General features: G+C 42.0%; 1 protein-coding gene across 1 annotated transcript in view; it reads left to right on the top strand.

Annotated features, from left to right (window-relative positions):
* LOC139209692 (vitamin D3 receptor A) overlaps positions 1 to 22,749 on the top strand; it is a 64,889-nt gene extending 42,140 nt beyond the window's left edge. Inside the window, exons 2-9 of the mRNA XM_070839497.1 lie at positions 3,800 to 3,947; positions 4,870 to 5,000; positions 14,413 to 14,597; positions 16,861 to 16,960; positions 17,777 to 17,954; positions 20,318 to 20,469; positions 21,096 to 21,212; positions 22,336 to 22,749. Coding sequence (XP_070695598.1) covers positions 3,802 to 3,947; positions 4,870 to 5,000; positions 14,413 to 14,597; positions 16,861 to 16,960; positions 17,777 to 17,954; positions 20,318 to 20,469; positions 21,096 to 21,212; positions 22,336 to 22,589 — 1,263 coding nt within the window. The 5' untranslated portion in view covers positions 3,800 to 3,801 and the 3' untranslated portion in view covers positions 22,590 to 22,749. The remainder of the gene's footprint in view (positions 1 to 3,799; positions 3,948 to 4,869; positions 5,001 to 14,412; positions 14,598 to 16,860; positions 16,961 to 17,776; positions 17,955 to 20,317; positions 20,470 to 21,095; positions 21,213 to 22,335) is intronic.
* Positions 22,750 to 23,082: the final 333 nt, after the last annotated feature.

Below are 23,082 nucleotides of genomic sequence, written 5' to 3'. Positions count from 1 at the left end.
TTGTGCCAACGGAGGACAAAAGAGTGTAATTAATGCTACAATCATCAGCTCTGTATCTGTGTAAGGACCTGTGCCTGCTGTATGTCTTGTTCTCTTCATACACAGAGATGATCTGACCTTATCCATGCAACACGTTTTAATAAGTCAGTTCTCCAGTTTCCACACACACACACACACACACACACACACACACACACATACACCTTTTAATGAAAATGGATCTGTGAAGAATCCATTATACACAGCTGAGTTCTGCTTTGTCCAGCGACATTGCCTCTCTTGTTTCCCCCAATTCAATTTGTTTTGTTGGCATGGATGTCATATTAACTGGTACCTAAGCATCCAAATAAACATGAAACTCAAACTAATACAAATGGTCAATGTGGGTTTAGAGAGATTGAATCAGTTTTAATTAGAAATGTCAGGATCAAGTTGTTTTTTTTGTGTGTTTTGGCTGTGATCCTGATCCAAGTCCTTTTCAGTATCACTGTATCTCCCACACAGAGTTTGATGTGATTCCCAGATTTACTCAAATGTTGATTCAATCAAAATTATGTGAAAGACATACATCAGTAACCAGGACACTCCCTCCTCCTCTGTGATAATCATGCACACCTTCCCAGACCTGACTGCTGAGAAAAAGACAATGGTGGTGATGATGAAGAGGCTAATTGTAAATTCAGGTGGATGTGCATGCATGAGAAAACAGTGGTAAGTGAGGGAGAGGGAGAGGGAGAGAGAGAGAGGATAAGATCGAACTACCTGTCAGCTGGCAGCTAAAAAGTCTGCCCCCTTTTCTCTACCAACTTATCACGCTGACTATAAATTAATAAGAACGCTAATTATCATATAGTGTTACAAATGAGAAACAAGTGAGAAAAAACACGAAGAGGAAAAAAGAGTGACTGAGAAGTGATTAAAGGAGAAATAACATTAGAGTTGTTAATTACAGACCTGGAGCCTATTTGAACAGTTGTTAATCAGCACCACTAATGAAACTGCTGGTTGTTTTGGTGTTTTTGCAGATCTGTTGAGATGTCTGACACGCTGTGTCTGCATTTCGCCCCCTCCATCTTTTGCATTATTCACCCCGTGCCACGTTAGAAAAAAAAAAGGCTGTTTTTGCAATGACTAATGGTGTGTGTCTTGTTTTTTCATCCCATCACCATGCACCTCACCCTCCCCAACACACCTGAAATCACTGACATGTTTGTAAGTGAGACAAGCCTATTGTGCTTACTTGTTAACCACCGACACACACAAGCATACACATGTGTACACAAATCCAGCATAGATGGTCAAACATGCGTTAAAGTGATAACTCCAGCTGCGTTGAAATGTGTGCTTCGTTGTCCCGGTGTGGTGTGTTCTGGGTAATTGGACTGAGTAGCTCCTGGCTCACATTTACACGTGTTTGTATTTTCCTGGGAGCTGGTGCTGAAGCATCAACTGGCCAAGATGTAATGAGAGCTAATGGAGTCTGACTATGTTTGTCTCCATCCTTTCTCTTGTGCTCTCACCTGCCTCCCCTCTTTCATTCTCTCTCGCCATTCATCGCTTCTGCAGGCCAATCCCTCGTATGTGTTTGTCCTGGTTTGAGATTGTCTGAGTCCTCCTCCTTTGCGCGTTAACTCCCCACAGGCTATATTCTGCAGCCACGTGACTCTTTCCCCGCTGAGCCTAAGTTCATTTCATGAACCCCCTCCTCTCTTTGTCCTCATTTGGTTGTTCTGTCCTCACACGACCTCTCCCTCTCTCTCACATAGGATTTCTCCTTAGTGCCGACTGTAGTACTTAATCTCTTTATTTAATAATAACGGTACCAAAAAACTACTGACCATGTTGCATTGAACCTTTCCATCTTTTTGTAACACTCTGAGTTTCATCCACTACATTTTTCATTTTGACTCTCCCTCTTTCACCTTCAGACAGTTTCCTTTATATTCTTCTGCATTTCCATTCAGTTTCAAATTTTAGTGAGTCAGAAAAGACTAAATGAACTGAAGTCTGAATTTACGCCCTTAAGGATGCAATAAAACGAGCAAATTAACTTCCTGGAAAATCTTTACATTGTAAAGGATGGTAAATTTTTAATAATAACTTCTTTAATTTTTAAATTGTGAACATGAATAGTCGGGATCGCTTTATTGTTTTGAATTTAAGAAGTCTCTCAGTTCCTCCTATAAAAACAACCGGCATTTCTCTGACATTCACGTCGATTCTTCCCACAACAACAGAAATGGAATCATATTAAGTAAAGATGTTGCTGTTCTTTTTTAAATGAATATTAAAGGAAGTAAATGTAATGTAATGTTTCTTGCACCATGAAACAAATGGAGACTTGAGTTAGTAACACAATTCAGTCCTCATCCCTTCACCTTTTTGTCTTATGTTACCTCATAATGGTTAAGGGGGGGCTGTACCATATGTTGCATATCATACACTGGGTGCTTTTTTCCTGTTTCTATCTTTACTATCAACTGTCCAATAATCTTGAATAACTGAATAATAAAAAGTAAGCATCTACTGGAGACCATCTTGTGATGGGATCACAACAGCCACAACGGCAATTTTGTTTGGTGCCAAGGAACATACGACATGAGAGAAGTCAGTGTGACAGAACAGGTGAAGTTTGCCAGATTGGTACGATATGCTTCACCATCCTCGCATGGGCAGGGACATCTAATGTTCATTTTTTAACAGATGTTTGCCCAGTATACTGTGTTAGTATTTGTAGGAAATGGGTGGATGGACTGTTAGTTGTTGTAATAGTTCCTGCTACAGTAGGTGTCTCCAGGACCATATTTTGTCATGATGACACACGCATACAGACTCAGAAGGTGAAAATAATACCAGCTACATGATGTTGCTGCTGATTTAAGGCAACTAAAACTTACACACACACACATTTTATCTTGTTAATAAGTTAGTGTCTTTTCTTGCAGTTTGGTCACTTCACCCAAAGCATTCATACGCTCACATCAGCACATGCATTAAGATATAATTGAGTCCCGTGTTACCATATTAGAGAGATCCTGCAGCGGCTAACAACAAGTAAAGCCACTGATCAAACTTATTATATGCAGTGTTCCTGTCATCCTCCACTATTTCCCTCCTCTCCTTTTTAACTTGCTTAAACTAACCTAATCTGTTCAATTAGCTTACAGACAGAGGATCTTTCTGTACAGACCGATATGGATTAGTTTGTGCACAGTTGGCTCGTCGGTGTGTGTTACTCCACTGCTGTTTATTTCATAGGGGACGGCCAGATGGTGTGTGTGGAAAAATGAGCACCGTAGAGAATATTTCATCTTGGCAGTATTAAATGCATCAGTCATTTCTCAGCCTTTGGCAAATGGCCCTCTGTCTGTCATTAATTCTCTTTCCAATTTACATTGTAATTTCACGATATATGTATGAATATGTGTGTGTGTGTGTGTGTGTGTGTGTGTGTGTACACCTGTGTCGCTGAGTCATTCAGCCAATAGCTGTGAGATGCAGACTGTTGCTGTCAATGCCTTTTGCTAAATATGCTAATAGCCCGACACCTGTTTGTATAAGAGGAGGAAAACACAAACCTCCCCATCAAGCACACACTCGCTCCCACACAACACAGCAGCAGGGAACACAAACTGATTTTTAAGCTTAGTCCGAGGTTGGTGAAATTCCTGGATGCACACAGACCTTATTCCCATCCACATTTTTACATCGTATATGTGCTTGTCTCGTAAACGAGGAGCAGGCAAGCTGTGTCAAACCTAATCGTCTCTCTCTTCTTTTTTTTTTCCTGTCTCAACAGTGATGGAGCCCATGACGGTGACGACGTCGGTGGTCGGACCGGAGGAGTTTGACCGCAACGCCCCACGGATCTGCGGCGTGTGCGGTGACAAGGCCACCGGGTTCCACTTCAACGCCATGACGTGCGAAGGCTGCAAGGGATTCTTCAGGTGGGTGTTGTCCCTGAGCTGGCACACTTGTGTTCATGTTATCTGTTTTGCTTTCTGTGTTCGTTGGAGGTTGTGAATGTGCGGTGTTCTTTGCAGCATGTTATCATTATGCTTTATATTGAGCATCATGTGCCATAGCAGTGATTCTCCTGCCAACTTTTAACTAAATCTGTACATTTCAGATTTCATCACTCATTAGTTATGCTCCGTCACAAATTATCCACTTTGTTTTTCTCTGTAATTAGGTTCAAAAATGTATGTTAATATGGAATTATTTTAGTACACTGGCTGCCATGCTCCCCCTCAACATATTTCCCTAAAGCAATTAAACATTCAAAGAGTGTATGTCGAGGTATTATTTAGTTGTATTATTTAATCCTTCAATCCACCCCCTCTTTTCTCTCACACATACACACAACACACATACTTTATTTCAATCATCAAGGATTCTGAATAGAATTCCCTAATTAAGTATTATAATTAACGTAAGGCTGAGCAGCCAAAGGGAGAAGAATAAAGACACCATCCCTTCAAACAAACTGTTTTCTATTATGAATGGAATGAGCTGGTTCAGTTAGAGTTTAATTAGTAATCATTCAAAGGTTTTATGTACAATATGGACAAATATATATATTTTTGTAGTGCCATACTTGGGCTGTGAGATAAAATATTTATTCAAAGGAACGTTCATTTTGACTTCACTCCTTATTTCAGTATAGGTTTTGGTTCTGAAATACATATGCTGCATCTGGAAGGGTTTAAAACGTTTGTATTAAAGTCCAGTAACAATTGTTTTCGCTGCTTATCTCGCTTCAGCATGGAGCATAAAGCTTAGAGTCACCTCTGTCTGTCCCTTTGAGCCATCACAGAGAATAAACAATTCTAAATGAGCAATTTACTATTAACTAATTCAATCCAATAGACGCAGTATGAAGCGTAAAGCCTCCTTCACCTGTCCATTCAACGGGAGCTGCACCATTACCAAGGACAACCGGCGTCACTGCCAGGCCTGTCGCCTCAAACGCTGCATTGACATCGGCATGATGAAAGAATGTAAGTTGACCTTGATGATATTCTAGCAATGCTGCTGGTTTGTTGTTGTCAAAGTGAAATAGTTTAGTTATTCATGACTGCCCATAACTTGTCGTCAGTGTTTTGGTCTTATATTGTAATCGGGAGTTTGCTGTTTATTAACAGTGTTTTAATAAACACTTTAAAATGAGCTGACACCTAGACCAACGAAACGATTTGACTTATTTCCAATACAGTTTTCTTCAAGCAAGTGAGAATACCTGAGACAGATCCAGTACTATGAAGGTTACATCACAGGATTTTAGAAATTGATCACAAAAAATTCTTTAAATTCACATCATACAGATATTTTTAATGATTTAAAGAAATCAAAGAGAGAGAGATTCAAAGGCTCACAAGCAGTTTAAGTGACTAGATAAACATCATGAAACTGCTACATCACAGTCGATAAGATTTCTGAAGGTTATTACTGAGGTGATATGAAGGCAGGTTGCCACATCTTTGCCACCTCTTAACATTCCTTGGATGTAATATTCATTCAGGCATCTGAAGCAGAGCGCATGCTTCTGATGCTGCTTCAGGATCAGTGCTGAGCTTGAAACCACAGCTATCGCTGAATGAAATACAGCTAACTGTTTGTTTTTATTTAGTTTTGCACCTGACCAGACAGTATTTTAGCCAGTGCTGAACACATTCTGCAGGTTATTACACATTAAGTGAGTTAGAGGAGGGCTGCCTACAGCCCTGTAGCTGATGTTAGAGCAGCCTGTTTAGTGACTTTCTTGTGTTTCGCTCACCGCATAGCACTGTAGGACTCATTTGTAGGTGTCATTCAAACCAATGTAACTTGTCGGTTTTAATTTTATGTTTCAACAGCTTGGAATTCTTCTTTTCAAAGCAGTTCTACAACATAAAAACTAAACTTATTTGCTACAATTTGAAGTTGTCTGTTAAACATAATAATAATAATTTAAAAAAATTATGACAGCCAGAATCGAACTGGGAATCTTCATAATTGCCAAAAGACAGTTCTTTCTCCTGAGCCAGAGCCACTGCAATACCGCCCCAGCAAAGAAGCACAGCTGCGTTAACAACGCTAACAGAGCTAATAATGCTAATGGTGAGTAAGCAGGTCAAGGTTTAGTCACTTACTCCTGGAGGGACCTTGGGGGTGAGGGGGAAGGGTTCCTCGCTCCCACAACGACATTGACATCAATAACGGCTGAACGAGCGGCGCTGCTCGACAGCACACACCCGGTCAGGGCAGTGTTCAGTACGTCTAACATTAGACAGCCAATCGCCAGCATTGTTCAAGCTTGGTACAAGCATGCTGCATCATTATTGGCTCTCTGATATCACATATATCAAAATTTGGTACCGAATGACGAGGCATTTCTACTCTCTAGTATCGTAGCTATTTGGTTGGTGCCATAAAAGCCATATTGAAGTTCAGCATCCAGCCCAGTAGCTTGTTTATTTTCCATTTTTTGGGATGTCAGCTTCTAATCAGAGTTCTAAAATAACTATCTCTAAATCGGTATTCGAAATAAAACGTCGCTCTGTATAGCAAGTGATATTATTTTAATTTTAGCAATTTTTTACAGTTATCGTCATCAATTTTACATGTAATGTTTGTGTTTGTACATTTATATTTAATGTTCATTGAGGATCTTGCTTTATAATGCTCTGTGTCAGAACAGGAAAGCTCATTAAATGCAAACTCAGTCTTTTTTAGATGTACCAATGGCCTGGAGAGATCAGTGTTTGGTTGGCTGGTGTGAACAGTAAACTGGTTTCCTGCTTGCATAGCATTTAATCTAATATTCAAAGACATTCAGGAAGACCAGGATCCAGTAGAATCAATGGTAGGATGTAAATTGATCTGATTTGCAACAAAGAGGCAATCGTGGATATGCACAAGGCAGGCTGCACCATATGGCAAACTCAGGCTGGGTCAGATAATAACAGAAAATAATAATTGGTGTATTTAATCCTGCTTTTTTCTCACCAGATGGGGTTCCTGTCATCAGCCCCGTTTAGAAGGTGTTGATCAAAGTGTAGTAATGTATCTTAACTGGATTGAAAATTCATTGTCTGATATGTTTGAAAGGCCGTTTGACAGCTCAGCTCTTAACCATGTTGGTTATGCATACAGTACCAGGGTGTAATACAAGTAGAACACGCTGTGAAGGCAGAATGAGACATCAGCGCAACCCATGTTAACACACATTGACACCTTGTCACAACTGATTCATAATAACTACCGTAGAGGGGGCCTTTTTACCCTGCATGCAAATTATCACATTATCCAGGAGTTATTAAGTTATCAGTCCTGCATCCCACCCATCAGCATAACCATGACCAGTAGTAGATGGGGAGGGGGTAGGCAGGGAAATGTAGAGAGAGAGAGAGAGAGAGAGAGGGGGGGGGGGGGGTTTAAAGTCCTATTCAACAATGGCTGTCTTTCTTCAAAGACACACAATGGTTTGGCCCACATTTCATTCACAAACTGTGTGGGTGTGTGTGGGTGTAACACAGAGATGATGCAGGCAGGGTTGTTGACCACAGATATGACCACATGACACTGAAGTGTCTGTGTTTCATTGAGAATAGTTGAGAGAAGAGTGAGCAGACGGAGAGAGAGAGAGACTTATCAGTATAAAATGGTCTCTTTGTGTCTCACAAGTACTTTTCAGCTGCATGTCTCTACAGCGTGCTCGTGTGCAGCCATTTGTTCTTGCATATTCTGCACTGCCTGTACGAAACCTGCAATAATAAACCTGTTCAAAGAATCATTAAGTCATTAAATTGATGCCCACTGTAACTACAAAGAATCACTCGGGTGGTGTTGAAAAGAAGGCAGCATGACAGCATTATTAGCTCTGATTGATCCCATTACCGTCGTCTGAGGGCAGCAGGTATGTGTTCAACTGCAGTCGGTGATTGGACTGACACGTATTGTCAAAATGTTATTATGCACCACAGGTCCACTGATCACGTTTAATGAATCCTGTGCAACAAAATAACCACACATACGTCTGCGCTCGTGTGTGCATTTAACTAATCATTTTACATCCTGGTACTGCAGCGAGCTATGCGGTCTGTTTCAGAAAATTGCTGGCATGATTGTTGGCACACACATGCACCTATATGATTCTGCCCTGATGTAAAATTGATTTGCTGTCTTCTGTGATAAATGCACAGATTCCTTTCTGTCCAGCAGTATGTATACTGGGAAAACAAATTGAGGATGTAAAGCAAAAGCAGCGCCTGCTTACATCTGCATGTGTAGCTGTAAAATGTAACTGACAATGTTTGTGAATGAACAAGAAAGGGACAGTGTGGGTAACTGATAGCGAAATAGACTGTGGCTTTCGCCTCAAGGCACAAAAATGCCAAATGTGCCCGTCCACTCCCTCTGTGCCGATGTGGCCTTGTGCATCCTCCTGTTTTAAATAAATACATCCAGGTTCAGTAATGCAGGTCACGATCAATGAAACCATTTTTGCCTCATTTTGAGCCTGTGTATCCAGGTCATTGTGTCTGCTTTATCTGTGTCCATCTTTTCTTGTTTATCTATGTTTGGTTATATGGACACGATGGACCTTACAAAATACATGCAGTGGCCAGGATGAACGTGTGGCACCAATTTGTGGAAAATTGAATGCAACCAATTATAGACTCCTAGTTTCTCAGTCTGAGTCGGGTCCAAACACGATGGTATTCGCACAGGGGTGCACATATACGTAGATACATCACAGTACAGTACCAGAATGGTCATGATTGATCTCCATGTCGTTTGTTTGTGGTTGCCAGAGGGAGTATGGCTTTGGGGTTAACCCCTGACTCGTGTTATGTGTAAGTTGCTCATAAGACAGACTCCTGACAAGGAGGAAAACACATGAATGTTTTGTGCAAAGCATGTTGTTGTCATGGTCATGTACCTCACGGTGACTTACTGTTTGTGTTTATCATTAACATGCCTTACTGTGAGTCTTGTGAGAGCACTGACAAATGTAAGAAGCTTGGGAAGGGACTTTCCCCGTCTTCCTGAAGGAATTGAAATCGTCATTACCTTGCGGTGCTAGCAGATAAGTTAACTCGTACTAAAATAACACAATATTTCCATTAGTATAATTTTTTCAAAACATCTTTTTTGTGGCCTATTTTGAGACATTTTGATCAACATTTCCCAATGTAAGGTTGAGGAAAACTTAGGTTTCAGCGTGTATTCATGCATTGCTTTTAATCGAAGATGGTGTATACACCAATGCATCTTTGAGGATTAATCACAATTCAGTTACTGTTTGTTTTTGTGTGCATGTGTTTTTCTCCCTTCATGTTCTCCTCTCTCTCTATTGGCAGTTTTGTCTAAGCTTCACAACCATTCAGATCAAAGCCGTGTGTTAGTGTGTGTGTCAGTGTGTGTGTGCGTGCGTGTGTGTGTGTGTGTGCGTGTGCCCTCTGAGCCATGCCAGCTGAATTCGTAGTAAACACCCCTACGCTGTCCTTGTTTGACAGAGGTGAGAGAGATGCCAGGAAAAGACCTCACTGTGTGTGTGAGTGTGTGTGTGTGTGTGTGTGAGTGTACGTATTTGCATGCTTGCTGTGTTTGTCTGTTTGTGAGGGTGTGCATTTGTAACAGGATTAGAATCACAAGAGAGTTTCTGAAATGTTTTAGCCTTTAGATGAATGAATTCCCGCCCCCGGTGCCTTTCAGTAGCAAAGCGTCTCCTGTGGTGCTGCCCTCCATTTTACTCCCTAATTCATATTCTTCATCCTCTCTCTGGGCCTTTTGGATTCTGTCTCTTTGACAACCTTTCCACCTGCATTACCATAAATGCCAAATGCTCAATTTATAATTGGATAAACCAAAAACATAATGAAGCTGTATATGTGTCAGGAAAACAAAGACTTGGCCTTCCAGACCATTTGCTTATCTCTGCATCTGCACACTTTGTACTCACTGTACCCTTTCAATAAATATTTCACATTTATTTTAGCAGTAAATCAACCAGTAAATTAATTGCAAATGAAAGAGGGATCCTGAAGCACAGAAACACAGGTGCATGAGTGGTTAACCAAAAGCCCAGATAAAAATTGACGATGTTTTTCAAATTGCTGAGTAGAGATGATCAAGTGCCTCTTGTTTATAGTGTGTTTATAGACGCCTTGCAGCTACCATGCACACTTCCACTGTGATCACTTGATGGGACACTTTGCGTCACACTCAGCATGTGTGGGTGCCCTGACGCCTGACTGACCCGAATTTACCTCTCGAACATCACAGGCAGAGGGCAACGGGGGAAAAACATTGGCCACACACCAAATCCAGCTTGACATATATCGCACCAAATCTGAGTGTTAGCAGCTTCCATTGTGTTGAACTGGTCCGTGTGCTGGTTAATGAGTCAGCCTGCTGTGAACCTCTGGCCCCCACAACAGGGAGACTCTGCTGTTCCCTCTTTGTCAGTTTCTCTGGCATCACTGGTGTTGACCAAACCCTTGTTCTCCCTCACTGTTTGCCTTTCTTTCTCTCTGTCTTTCTTTCTTCTGTCCGCACTGCCATGCAGGGCACCACATCACCACATCCAGTCGGCCCCTTTTCCAAACAGCAAACTTTCTCTTGGTAAACTGCTGTGCGTCTGCCAGGCGCTGTGGGGTGGTCAAGATGTTCCTTTGATGGTCTGTTGTTTTTCGTGGTCTCCTGCTTTTAATGATGCGATCCAGGGCTCAAACTTGGCTGGAGACTGACTGGTTCAGTCATGTCCCGGCCTTAGAATAGCTGCTTTGACGGCCTCTGCCAAACGTTGACCAAACTGTGCCTATTCATGATTGAACTTCGTGCCGCATATTTGGATGTCTTCACCACAAGGAGTGGTTATGGGCAGTACTCTCCTGGCTTGGGACTGGATGGACATTGGAGCGTAGCCAAAACCTAATTAATGACGGTGGGTGAAAAGAGATGAAAGCCAAGTAAATCCTTTGGTTAGCTAAGCAGTCAGATTCATTCAATTGCCTTTTTAAGCTGGTGTAGCCAAACTGTTGTCGTTGTTGTCTGCATCACCACATTATGCGGTTATGTAACACCGCTTCTGTGGTGGCAGTACAGGGTGCAATCACTGAAAATCCACTTCAAATATAGTTGTTTACAGCTTCCAGGAAAACAACCAGTATTTAGTATGAAATGCATGATCTGAGCACTATTTGATTTAGAGTCATTCATGCCATCTCATTGGTCTCTTTAATTAGCAGTTGCTGTAAAGTATGTATTTATTTGGTGCGTTTATTCCTTTCATCCAAATATGTATTTAATGTATTAAGCATTGTGAAGGCTAAAGGTTGCTGCTTGCCACGAGAGAATATATTTTATTGATATTTTGGGAATAGGTAACAGATAACCCATTGAAACATTGCTTTATCAACAGAGAACATTACAACAGTGCAACAAGTTAAAAGCTAATTCAGAGTAGGCTGCAACTGCGTATTTAAAATGAGAAAAAGAAAATGGTGCATTTAGCCTACATAAACAAGGTCATGTCGTGTCTATAAATCCAACCAAATAGCATCATTTGATGGAGCTAAATTTAATGTCACTTAAGTATGAATAGTGAGACAGTCTGCCTGTAGCTACCAGAGTTGGTAGACTTGCCGTTGTGTATGCGCGTGTTGTGACCACATGGCTCTGGGCCTGTCTCTCTTTGGCAGTCGCAGCCTGTCTGGCAGTCATAATGTCTGTCTGTCTGTCTGTCTGTCTGTCTATCTGCACAGTTGAGCACGTCATGGGTAATCGGTCAGTGTTGCAGAGAGTCTAAAGTATAATATGGGCTGAGGCATTCAGAGGTCACTGTATTACTCCAGCAGTGACTGCAGATACTCAAGCTCAAGCTCCAGGCTTCAGACCTGAATGACAAGAACATGAACTGTAAAATACCACTGAAACACTTAATTTCCTGTTATGTTCTTTTTATATTTTGTACTATTTTTAGGGTGCCACAGTATACTGAGGAAGAAAAGCCATGTGCAGTTATTACAAGATATTGCCATCATCACGATATGAAGTGTGTGCGTGTGCGTGTGCGTGTTTTTTTTAATGGTTCAGTGGCAAATATTTGCTCAGAGTATACTGTGTAACTGCACAGTCTTCCTTGTGTGTTATTAGCTCTGTTTTCTCTATACTGTCTCGTGTGTGTGTGCTGGGATGATGTGCTCCTATTGTTGTCAGTGGCGTCAAACACTGATGACATAACACTCTGGCAGACGCATGTTCTGAAACATATAGCAGACAAACACACAAATTTATTATATGGTAGTTATGTGTATATGGCTGGGTTGTTCTTTTATAATGGGCACTCACGGGCGGATATTTTACCTGACATGTATTTAATGACATGTATAAACTTAAGCTCAATTAAAACAGTGACAGTGATGCAGTGTGTAAAACATGTTAAAGTAATAAACTTGCTCAGTCGACTAAGTAGTCAAACAAGAAATGTAACACAGAAGGATTTTTTTAGACCCTTCATTATGTATGTCACATCTACACACTGAAAATTTGAGCTGTCTGCTTTTCATTTTAAAAAAATATCTTCAGGCACAGCTTGTAATCCAAGGTTTCCTGTTTCACACCATCAGCGGCCGCTCTTAACACAAATCCAGATGTCGGGTCATTCAGCCTGAGAGGCATCTTTTTAAAAGAAAAATAATTGGACTGCTGGGATTGTGTGTATCACTTGTGCTAAACTAAATTAAAATAGTATATGGGGGTGTGGGTAAATGTCAGGGGGCCCTTAACTACCAGCCAGTCTGCACTGTGAGTTAAGATTTTAATTTTGGAAAGCCAGCAGACTGAGGTGCTGTTGCTAATGTGACAAACTCCGTGTTTTTGCTATATTCACCCTCTCATGGCAGCCCACCATAGCTGAATTATCCATACTCAATAGTGCATAATATTGCCACTGACAGTATCACTGCTCGGCATGAGTCATTCTGTCATTCACATGGTATTTTCACAGCAGGGCTGCCAGTTTTTCTTTTGGTTTTTGATTCTGCACTGTGCTGTTCTGTTATTTTCTGCAGTAAGCTAATGTTAATGTGTAAAGCTACAGGAGTTGATTATAACTCAGCATTCTTCCCAATAACATGTACTGTGAAGCCAGTAATTGGCCTACACTGTGACCTCAGAAAATGTTGAAACACAGCACATTAAAACTCTGAAAGGCTGAAATATTTTATTAGGCCTCTGACATGTGAAATATGTCTGAACATGGCCAAAGTGGTCCAATTTTGGCAAAGGTTGCATGGCATTTGTTTAAAAAAAAAAAAAAAAGCACCTAAATGCAAAGCAGTTATTCTTTATGTCTCAGAGTGCACTGTGTTTTACATCCAATAGAAATAGATGGAAATATGTTGCATAATAAATAATACGTGTTTTGAATATAAGATTACAAAGTAATGTAATGCTCTGAGACATGTGAAAGTGGCATGCAAAGCCAGGAATTCCCAAAAGAACTTCTCATCAAGTCAAACCTAAAAGAGTCACTCTAAACAGTATGTCTAATTCATTCTGCACCGCTGTGCCGCTCAGTCTAAACTCCAGCATCATGAATAAGGCAAAAGGCACTTAAACATCCAACACCCGCTGCATCAGCCGTATAAAAAGGCAGCACACATGACAGGCCTTTTCTGCGTGCCAAACTCAGAAGATGTATGGTTCATGTAACCTGGGATGGAAATGTTGGAGCTTACATTGCAGCTCCCTCACCTAGTTTTGAAAGCTAACTTTGTTTTACTGCTGACAAGTAGCACTTCTCCCCCCATACAGTAAAGCCACAATCCATCTTAAAAGTGAATTCATTATTCTTGTTATTGTAGCCAGTTTAGGCAATATTTTGGGACAGGACCATTCCCCCTAACATGCTGTGAGTGAGCCAGCACTTTAATAATATAATGATATTGTTTTTTAAAATGTCTTGACTTCATCCATCGTGTCGTTAAGGTAAAACTGCTTTCCTTTCAGCGAGGGTCATACTTTCATTTTCCCTGTTTTTTGAAACGCCATAATTAAGGGGGTAAAACAACCCTATTAAACCCATGTTGTAAATGTTCAAGCACCTGGACTCATTAAAAGAAATACCAATATTAAGCTGCCAGTTGTTACCTTTTGTTCTTCCTGACACGTTAAAACATTGTAATGCAGATGCATTATGTGACACCATGTTTGTGGACCTGTGCATGTGTTCACTTTCACTAAATTAGACACAGTGAGAGGAGCTCAGATCAGTTACGTCGCAGTGATACTTGGATGTAATCAAGAGGTAACTCCATTAACACGCAAAGACTTTCCTTCACTGGGCTGCTTAGACATCAGTACTTGTGAATGTGTGTGTTCTGGTTTGTTTTAATATATCCTCTACTCCATCCTCCATTGCAGTCATCCTGACAGACGAGGAGGTTCAGAGGAAGAAGGACATGATATTGAAGAGGAAAGAGGAGGAGGCAGCCCGGGAGGCGATGAGGCCACGTCTGAATGAGGAGCAGGCCCGGATCATCTCCTCCCTGGTGGAAGCTCACCACAAGACCTATGATGCCTCCTATTCTGACTTCTCCCGCTTCAGGGTTAGTCCAGTACAAAGTTACTTCTGTACCAAACTCACACTGACACTATCATTGGTGCAGCCAAACTCACTTTGTTCTCCGCCATGAACTTGGGTGGAGCTGGTCATGATGTCATGCAACAGAACAGAGGGTTCCCTGAAGCACGGCACCAGGCCATAATACCATGTTTCCCAGTAAGAAGCAAACTGATACAGAAACAAAGCAGATTTTTTTTTTTCATCGACACAAATTACATACAGCATGGTCTACTTGATATGCACTTTCAAGTCAGCAGCCTGTCACTAAATGAAATGCTGGTGATCCAATGTTCATCAAACAATATAGTAACAGGATATGGATGCCATTTGTTCTGGTTTAGCACAGCACTGCAGACCTTGTCATTCTCTTGTTTTGTATCCATGACTCTTATTGGATGAAGTAGCCTACAATTGTAGCTAAATCGCCAAGAAAGGCTGCCACTTCTTTATGACAGATTATTCAGCAGGGAGTTGTAACTGTACAGTTACATATTTGGTTATTACAGTTAATTTAAATCGCTGAGAATTCTCAATTCTGATTGGCTGGATCTTTTACAGTTTAACTGGACACCTATGACTGTACGCAAAGATAACAACTGTGAGTTTTAGCTTAAAACCTTGTAGCTAGCATTACATGTGTGTTTGGTATTTGCGAGGAACTGGACGTCCAAACCAGCTAACTAACTGTAGTTAAATAGAGAACCTAAATGACGTTGGCCTCTGCGAAGTTGATAGCCTGAGAGACAGCTGCAGGGGAAGGGGGACAGAAAAGGAGAGTACATGTAACCAAAAGACAAAAGTCAAAGGTAAGAGTTGCACCATCTCTGCTGTAAAGATGGTTTTAATAATATCCTGCAGCACTATTCTCTATTCTTGACATGGAGGGCAATCAGTGGGCTGGTCTCTCTGTCGCGGTTTCAAAGCTTGTCAGGAATTTATAAGTCAGAGCCCAGCGTTGTGAACCCCTTCCTGTTTGGCTAGATGTTGCCTAGCAATGCAAACGACAGAAAACTTGAGGCCCAGGAGCCATGTTTTATGATGTTTAAAATGGAAAAGCAAGATCAAGATTATTTATGTGTAAATGAATGACTGATATGTCATGTTTTTCTGTTGGCAAGTACTTAACACAAACGTAGAGTAGTGTGACTGCTCCTAACTGGTACAGTCACATTTACAGTTTGGTTTCTTTGGTCCAAACTATTGTATAAAATGAAGTTTTATGCTCCTGTTTTATATCAGTTAAGATCACACAAGCCACATACTCATTGAGGTGGAAGTGACAGGCAGATTTATTAATGAGTGGCTGTGATCTCGAGATAGCAGTAAGTAATGTCTGTAACCACAGTCATATTTACTCCAGACCAACACGTCAGCCACCATGTGTGTTTTCAATATATTTGACACCCGTAACACGAGTCAGCGAGTCACCAGTGGCGTTTATCCGCCCGACAGCGGCGTCGTATTTTCTTCCTCCGCGTCATGAACTTGATACTTTCAGACGACATTCCCTCTGCGGACCACAACAATTGGGTCGTCCAGAGTAAATGAGATGGAGGACACCGGTTGGATGGAACGTCTGAGGAAGTCTGAAAACACTTCTCCGTGTGTCTGATTTATTAGCGGCGAGTGTGATTCTAGCACACACTGTGCAGACAGCCACAACCGCACTTGGGTAGTAGATGCATAATAACTGAGTTTTCCAGATACTGAGTGGAGGGTGGGGGTCACTTTGAACTGAGTGTGAATCGTACAACATGAACCACTCAAACAGTCCTAAAAATGAAGCATGCAAAACCTCGACTTCACCAAGCTGTGCTTTGGAAGTGATAAGCAGTTGTTTAATTTAAGATAAACAAAGTGGATTTACTTAATAAGAACATGACAGTGGCAGCAAAGTGATATTTTCATGAGAAACACACAATGTCATAGCAGTCATAGTTAGCTTCTAATCTCTGTTGCACAGAGCAGGATCACTGAGTTAGCTGGCGAACCCAGAGCCCCCTCAAATGTGGATCATGGGCTAAAGTAAAAAGATAAATTCTAGACTTCACTCAGCAGAGTCACCCAAGTAACTTGGTGACCCTGCTTACTGAAACAGGCTCCTAGCTGATTATTTATACTTCTACATGATTTGATTCCTAAGCTCCAGATGGCACCAGGAGGAGGAACCCAGGACGGCGTACCAAGACGGCGGTTACAATGAGGACATTAATATTTGTCTTTGTGTTCTCTGCTTGTATTTGCAGCCTCCAGTGCGCGAAGGCCCAGTAACACGTAGTGCCAGCAGAGCCGCCTCCCTTCACTCTCTTTCTGATGCCTCCTCTGACTCATTCAACCATTCACCTGGTGAGATGCACAAGTGGTCCTTCTCCTCCCGTCCTTGTTCGCTTTCATGCGTCAGGGTTAACACTACCACGGACGCAGTCATGAAGAGATCTGTTGCAAAAAAAAAATATATATATATCGACAGACGGATATAGATAGATAGACGGGCCCACTAAAACACAGTATGAAAGCAGAGACAATGACTAACAGCTCATTCAACATGTACAGTTAAACTAAACACTATTGTATTCACTGCTAAGAGCTTAATGCGTTTGTCTATCTATAGTATCATCCCTGTTGTGTTTCTGCCATCAGTTTAAACCAACTATTAAATAGTCCGCAGTAAGAATCAGATATCCAACTTGATGTCGTAGTTGGCACCAAAATGCAGTTTTGAAAAAAGGAAATGCTTCTGCTCATATTTTATGTTCTTTTCAGACTTTTAATGACCTGTGAATATGCTGTTATTTTCACATTGAAGGTTTGTTTCAGTGTAGATTAAAGTAGATACAGTAGTCTGTATCTAAGTGTTCATGGGAGAAGCTATCTGGAATCTTTATAAAGGAAAGACATCAAATTACAAGTAGTTTTCTTACAGTACTCTACACAAACTACGTTGAGTATTTAATTCTCCAGGCTGTGGTTTCCCCTCTGATGTCCTTATCTTAACTGTGTCCACCGTGAACTCACCTGCTGTCCTGCCTTGTTTAACCTCTCACTTGGCTCTTTGCTATTTCCATGTGTTAAAAATCCTTTTAATCACTGCCCCGCTCTGCCCCGTTCCTCTCCTTGTCCCCCCCCTCCTCGTACTTGTCTCGTAATCCTCTCCTCGAACAGAGTCTGTGGACACCAAGATGAACTTCAGCAACCTGTTAATGATGTACCAGGACGGCGCTAGCAGTCCAGACTCCAGCGAGGAGGACACAAAGCTCTCCATGCTGCCCCACCTTGCTGACCTGGTGTCCTACAGCATCCAGAAGGTCATAGGCTTTGCCAAGATGATCCCAGGCTTCAGGTACAAACTGAACACACGGCAATGGTTGAGTTTTGAGGCAGGAGAGTGAATTGCTGTCTGGCAAATTGTGTTTGTCTGTCCTACAAGCTGACAAGGTGGGATTCATCATTTGAGTCATCAATCAATTAAAAATGCCAAACATTTGTTGGTTCTAAAATGTGAGGATTTGCTGCTTCTGTTTGTCTTAAATAATATTCTCTAATGTGACTCATTTTGTCACATTTTCACTATTCTTTTAATCTATTAATCAAAAAAAGAATTGTTTAGTCAGATTACTTGATCAAAAAGGATGATTGCTAGCTTAATTGTTAAAACAATCAATTTCTACTGAACTTCCTGGGAGACACAGCAGTTCAGTGAAGCTGACCTGCACCATAATCTATCCATGTAGAAAATTCATATTCATATTCTAACCATGTTTATGTAAAATTAAACTGTATTACTACTCCTGCAGCTATCTGCTGTTTTACCGAGTTCTGGTAATGATTTGTTGACTGGTAAAATTTTGCTGCATCCAACCAGAAGCACGCACAGGCATAATGGCAGGCAGCCTGAACACGTTCTCTGCCTACATGCAGAGCACATTTGCTGCCTACACGTATGTGAGGCATAATTGGGTAAGGTGAGATGCTATTATCACTCCCAAACAAACAAGCTCTTCCAAGAATACGCTGGAACAGGCGGTAGCTTTATGAATGCATGCTGAGCTGAGAGTTTCTAAATGTATGCACATACAGAGCCCACATTATAAAAGAATAAGGGAGACGTATCTGCCATATGGGGATACATAATGCATACGTGTGTTTGCATGTTGTGGAACAGAGCAATGACTGTTGATGTGTAAATAGCCTAATCTACGTATATATTCCTACTGTTGGCTCTGTTGGCAGTGTGTCATGGGTATTGTATTCAAATGTCTGGAGCCGAGTCACAGCTAGAGGATTTTCTGTGGGAATATAAAAAAGACCAAGGATTTCCTGTTTATTTAAAAGCACGACCACATGGAGCTCCATGCAGCCCTATGCATTAAAAAGAGGTGTTCAGACATGTTATTATGTGTAAGTCTGACCCTCCTCATATCCCTCGGGCCTGATTTCAGAGGCATTTCTTGAATGTGTGTCCCACCATATTTTCTCAGTTAACATAAGGTATTTTATATGTAAGCTATTTTAATATTTAACAACATATCAGTTGGAAATTCAGAACTTTGGAAACAAATTTTCTTCTGAGAAAAATTGTCCAAATCTGTTTTCAAAGTCAGGTCTCAGTTCATAGCGTAAAAACAGACATTTCTGTTTGAAAATTACTAAATCTCTGAAAAAGTGGACAGCAGCTTAAGAAAATGAAATCTTCAGGGCATGTGAAGCATGAGTTAATTTTCAGCGCACTGCAAATGGCATTTCCATGATAGTGGTGGTGAACGTTACACCCACATGTGTCCGTGTGTGGAGATGCACATACTGCATACTTCATATGTTGTTGTCCTTTTACTGGCTGCTCCTTTCACGCGGATGATCCGCTTGTAGATTTTGACGTTAGTTTTTTACACCGGATGCCCTTCCTGACGCAACCCTCGCCCATTTTTGGTAGCCGGGACTGGGAGGGAGTCGAACCCGGGTTCCCCAGGCCGATGGCATGCGCAATTATCCACTGCGCTACCGGCTGGTATACTGCATACTTCATATACAGTCATTATATTAAATGTGGGGGGGGGTTTACTCAAGGCACACCATGACTGCTTGTGCACTTATGTGTGCGCTTTGATGGACACACAAAGGCTGGGGTTGGATATCCTGTTGCTACAGTAACCATTTTATGCATTCACTGTGCACGTTGTGCATATCAGTCTCCCTCAAATGTGCATGCGGACACACAAGCAATTTCAATCGTAGGTAGTTTGGTAGAACGTTTAACAGTGTAGTGGTCATGCTGTCTCTCTTAAAGTTACCTCGAATAGATCTCCTGGATTTCTGTACTGCAGTGGGTTGTTATTTATTGGCCCTTTTATACACAATATAATTGTATGTGCTGTAAGCTAGTATTGGCCGATTGTCTGTCTAGCTCTAAAGGTCTCATATAATAACTCAGCAGTGTCTATACCTAAAGTAAAATTGATAAAGGAGTTGATAAAGTACAAAGACAACGATTGTCCCTGAAGTTGAAGAGCACAATAAAGAATAGAAAGAAGTTGAAGCAAAGAATCCACCAAAGACATTTTCCTTGACTCTCTACCTGCAGGAGACAGGAAACAAATAATAATTATATGAAGTATGTGAGCATGCTCTAATCTGAAAATGCTTGTGTTGACAGTGAACATTTATGAAGTAACAGACTGTAACAGACTGTACCTGTGACTGTTCCAGAGAGCTGACAGCAGAAGACCAGATCGCTCTGTTGAAGTCGAGTGCCATCGAGATCATCATGCTGCGCTCAAACCAGTCGTTCAATCTGGAGGACATGTCCTGGAGCTGCGGAGGACCAGACTTCAAATACTGCATCAATGACGTTACAAAGGGTTAGTTGGGTCTTGCTGTCGTAATCCCACAGTGAAACCAATGAACTGCAGAGTCGGTGCAGAAACACATAAGCAGCATGTTTGGACTGCACACACGGAGCTCGTCAGACACCTTAATTATTGATTACGCGTCCTCCCAATACACACACCCCGCTTCTTCCTCGTGTACCCAGTACTCCATGAAGGCCACAACATCAAACACTGCATTGATAAAACATGCCTGCGCACACAAGGACATGCTCTCAGGGACTGAAAATGTTGGAGCTGATGACACGTGTGTTTTTTTCCTTTCCTCCCACCTTATATAACAGTCTTACAAGGATCACCCACACGCTGCTTTTCTCCGCACACTTGCACATTACTATGAGGTTTTGACTTCAGGTATTTTCATGGAAGCAATAAAGCAGCCATAAACACACACTCGGTTCTTATTCACCCACACACGCAGGGCAGGAAGCAGTGCTCTCTGTCCGCAATGTATAAATACACACAGGGACTAATGATTCTACTTTGAGTCCCATCACTGGACACAAACGTGTTTTCATTCATGAGTCAATAGTAAAGGACAATGTATGTTTGCCTGCGTTTGTGCAGTGCTAAGTGTACGTTTGTGTTGTCCTCCATAGCGGGTCACACTCTGGAGCTGTTGGAGCCACTGGTGAAGTTCCAGGTCGGTCTGAAGAAACTCAACCTGCACGAGGAGGAACACGTGCTGCTCATGGCCATCTGCCTGCTCTCCCCAGGTACCGTGCTTGTGTTTGTGTGTTCATTCACGTCATTCACCGTGTAGGTGTATTTACTGAGCCATTTTTAATAGCGAGATGGTTAGTGGATTGACCGACTACTAACAACAGTGTCAGGGTAGCATAAACAATGCAGCACAAGGTTTGTGCTGCTTGGTGACCCAGATTCACCTGGACATTAGTGGGGGTTTTTGCTGCCAGCTACACATGAAAAAGCTTTTTCCTGGAAGACTCAGTCTCAACAGATTGAAGTGTGGCCTTACAACACGGTGGGCCTTCAGTGATAACAGTGAATGAACTTCACTGAACCTAGACGCTCATTCACCATCTCAAACATTTCAAAGATTGTTTGTCAAACTCTACTGTGAGTCATCTGAGCCTAAGAGTTTTAATAAAGCTGATTCCAAATGTAAACTGCAAATACATTTGGTTGTTTTCTGTACACCTGTAGTTTAGGCGTGTGACAGGTAGTAGCCAAAGCAGCATGACGTATTCATACCATAAGAGAAAGGAAAACAATGAGTGGCAGGATTTGGATCATTTTATGTCGATTTATTTTTTTTGGCATTTTCACCTTTTTGGATAGTTGACAGTGAAGGAAAGAGGCGAGAGAGAACGGTTTGACATGAACCAAAGGTTGGCAAGCAGGATTTGAACTGGCGATGTTGCAGCCATGTGGCACACTGTTTTCGCCAATACTCAGGACATTCATAAATGTTTATTTTTTTATATCCCACGACCTCCTGTCCATTCATACATAGATTCAAGTTAGATATCAACATGTGATGACAATGCGAAAAAGAATGGGAATAAAGTGAGTGAAAGTGGGGCAAAAAATATGGATTCAAAAGGTTGAAGGCACTGTACTAACACTTCTGCAATTAAGAACATATTGTGAGTATAATAACATTTATGAGAATGTGGCGATTGTGCTGGAACCATGTGTGTTTAAACAGTGATTATCTGACTCTTGTTCTCGTTCTCTTTCCACCCATCCACCTCAACATGAACCTGAACTTCTCTCTCTACTTTCTCCTGGTGCCCCTCCCTGCCCCTGCCGCTGGTCTCCTTCATAACGGACAAACTCCCTACACCGCACCCTCTCCATTCTCTCCAACGGCAGATCGTCCCGGTGTCCAAGACCACAGCCGCATTGAGCAGCTCCAGGACCATCTGTCGGACGCACTGCAGGCCTACATCCGGGTCAACCACCCCGGCGGACGCCTCCTCTACGCCAAGATGATCCAGAAGCTGGCCGACCTGCGCAGCCTGAACGAGGAGCACTCCAAGCAGTACCGCTCGCTCTCCTTCCAGCCCGAGCACAGCATGCAGCTCACCCCGCTGGTGCTGGAAGTGTTTGGCAGCGAGGTGTCATAGCAGAGGAGGAAGCACACTCGCCTACATGTACGCACTCGTAACACACAGGATGATCAACCAACCCCTACCGCCTTTTCCCCGAGAAAACCCAGCCCCGATATGTCTGGACGTTTGGGAGAAACATGGATAATCAGATAGATAGTCGGTAACCTTCACCTCATCATCTGCCCACCTTCCTCCTCCTCCTCCTCCTCCTCTTCCTCCTCCTCCTCCTCTGGACCTCTACCAACAAGAAGTCTGGACCCCTGGATTTATGGACACCTGAATACTCTGTGGATTTCAGCACCCGGATAACCAGATTATATTTTGACCTCTGGATTCGAAACACAGTGCAGAATTAAGATTCAGCACATCACACAGATATCCAGACTAACAGAGGGACATCCTCGTCTCCTCTATACCTATGGACTCGCCTTTTCTCATCACCATCTCCCCCCGGACATCACTGCTAGATTCCTGCCTTTTTTTTTACAGTGAGACAGCTTGATGGATG

The sequence above is a fragment of the Pempheris klunzingeri genome, chromosome 11 (assembly GCF_042242105.1).
Source record: "Pempheris klunzingeri isolate RE-2024b chromosome 11, fPemKlu1.hap1, whole genome shotgun sequence".
NCBI lineage: Eukaryota > Metazoa > Chordata > Actinopteri > Acropomatiformes > Pempheridae > Pempheris > Pempheris klunzingeri.
This window is presented reverse-complemented; position numbering and strand designations above follow the sequence as displayed.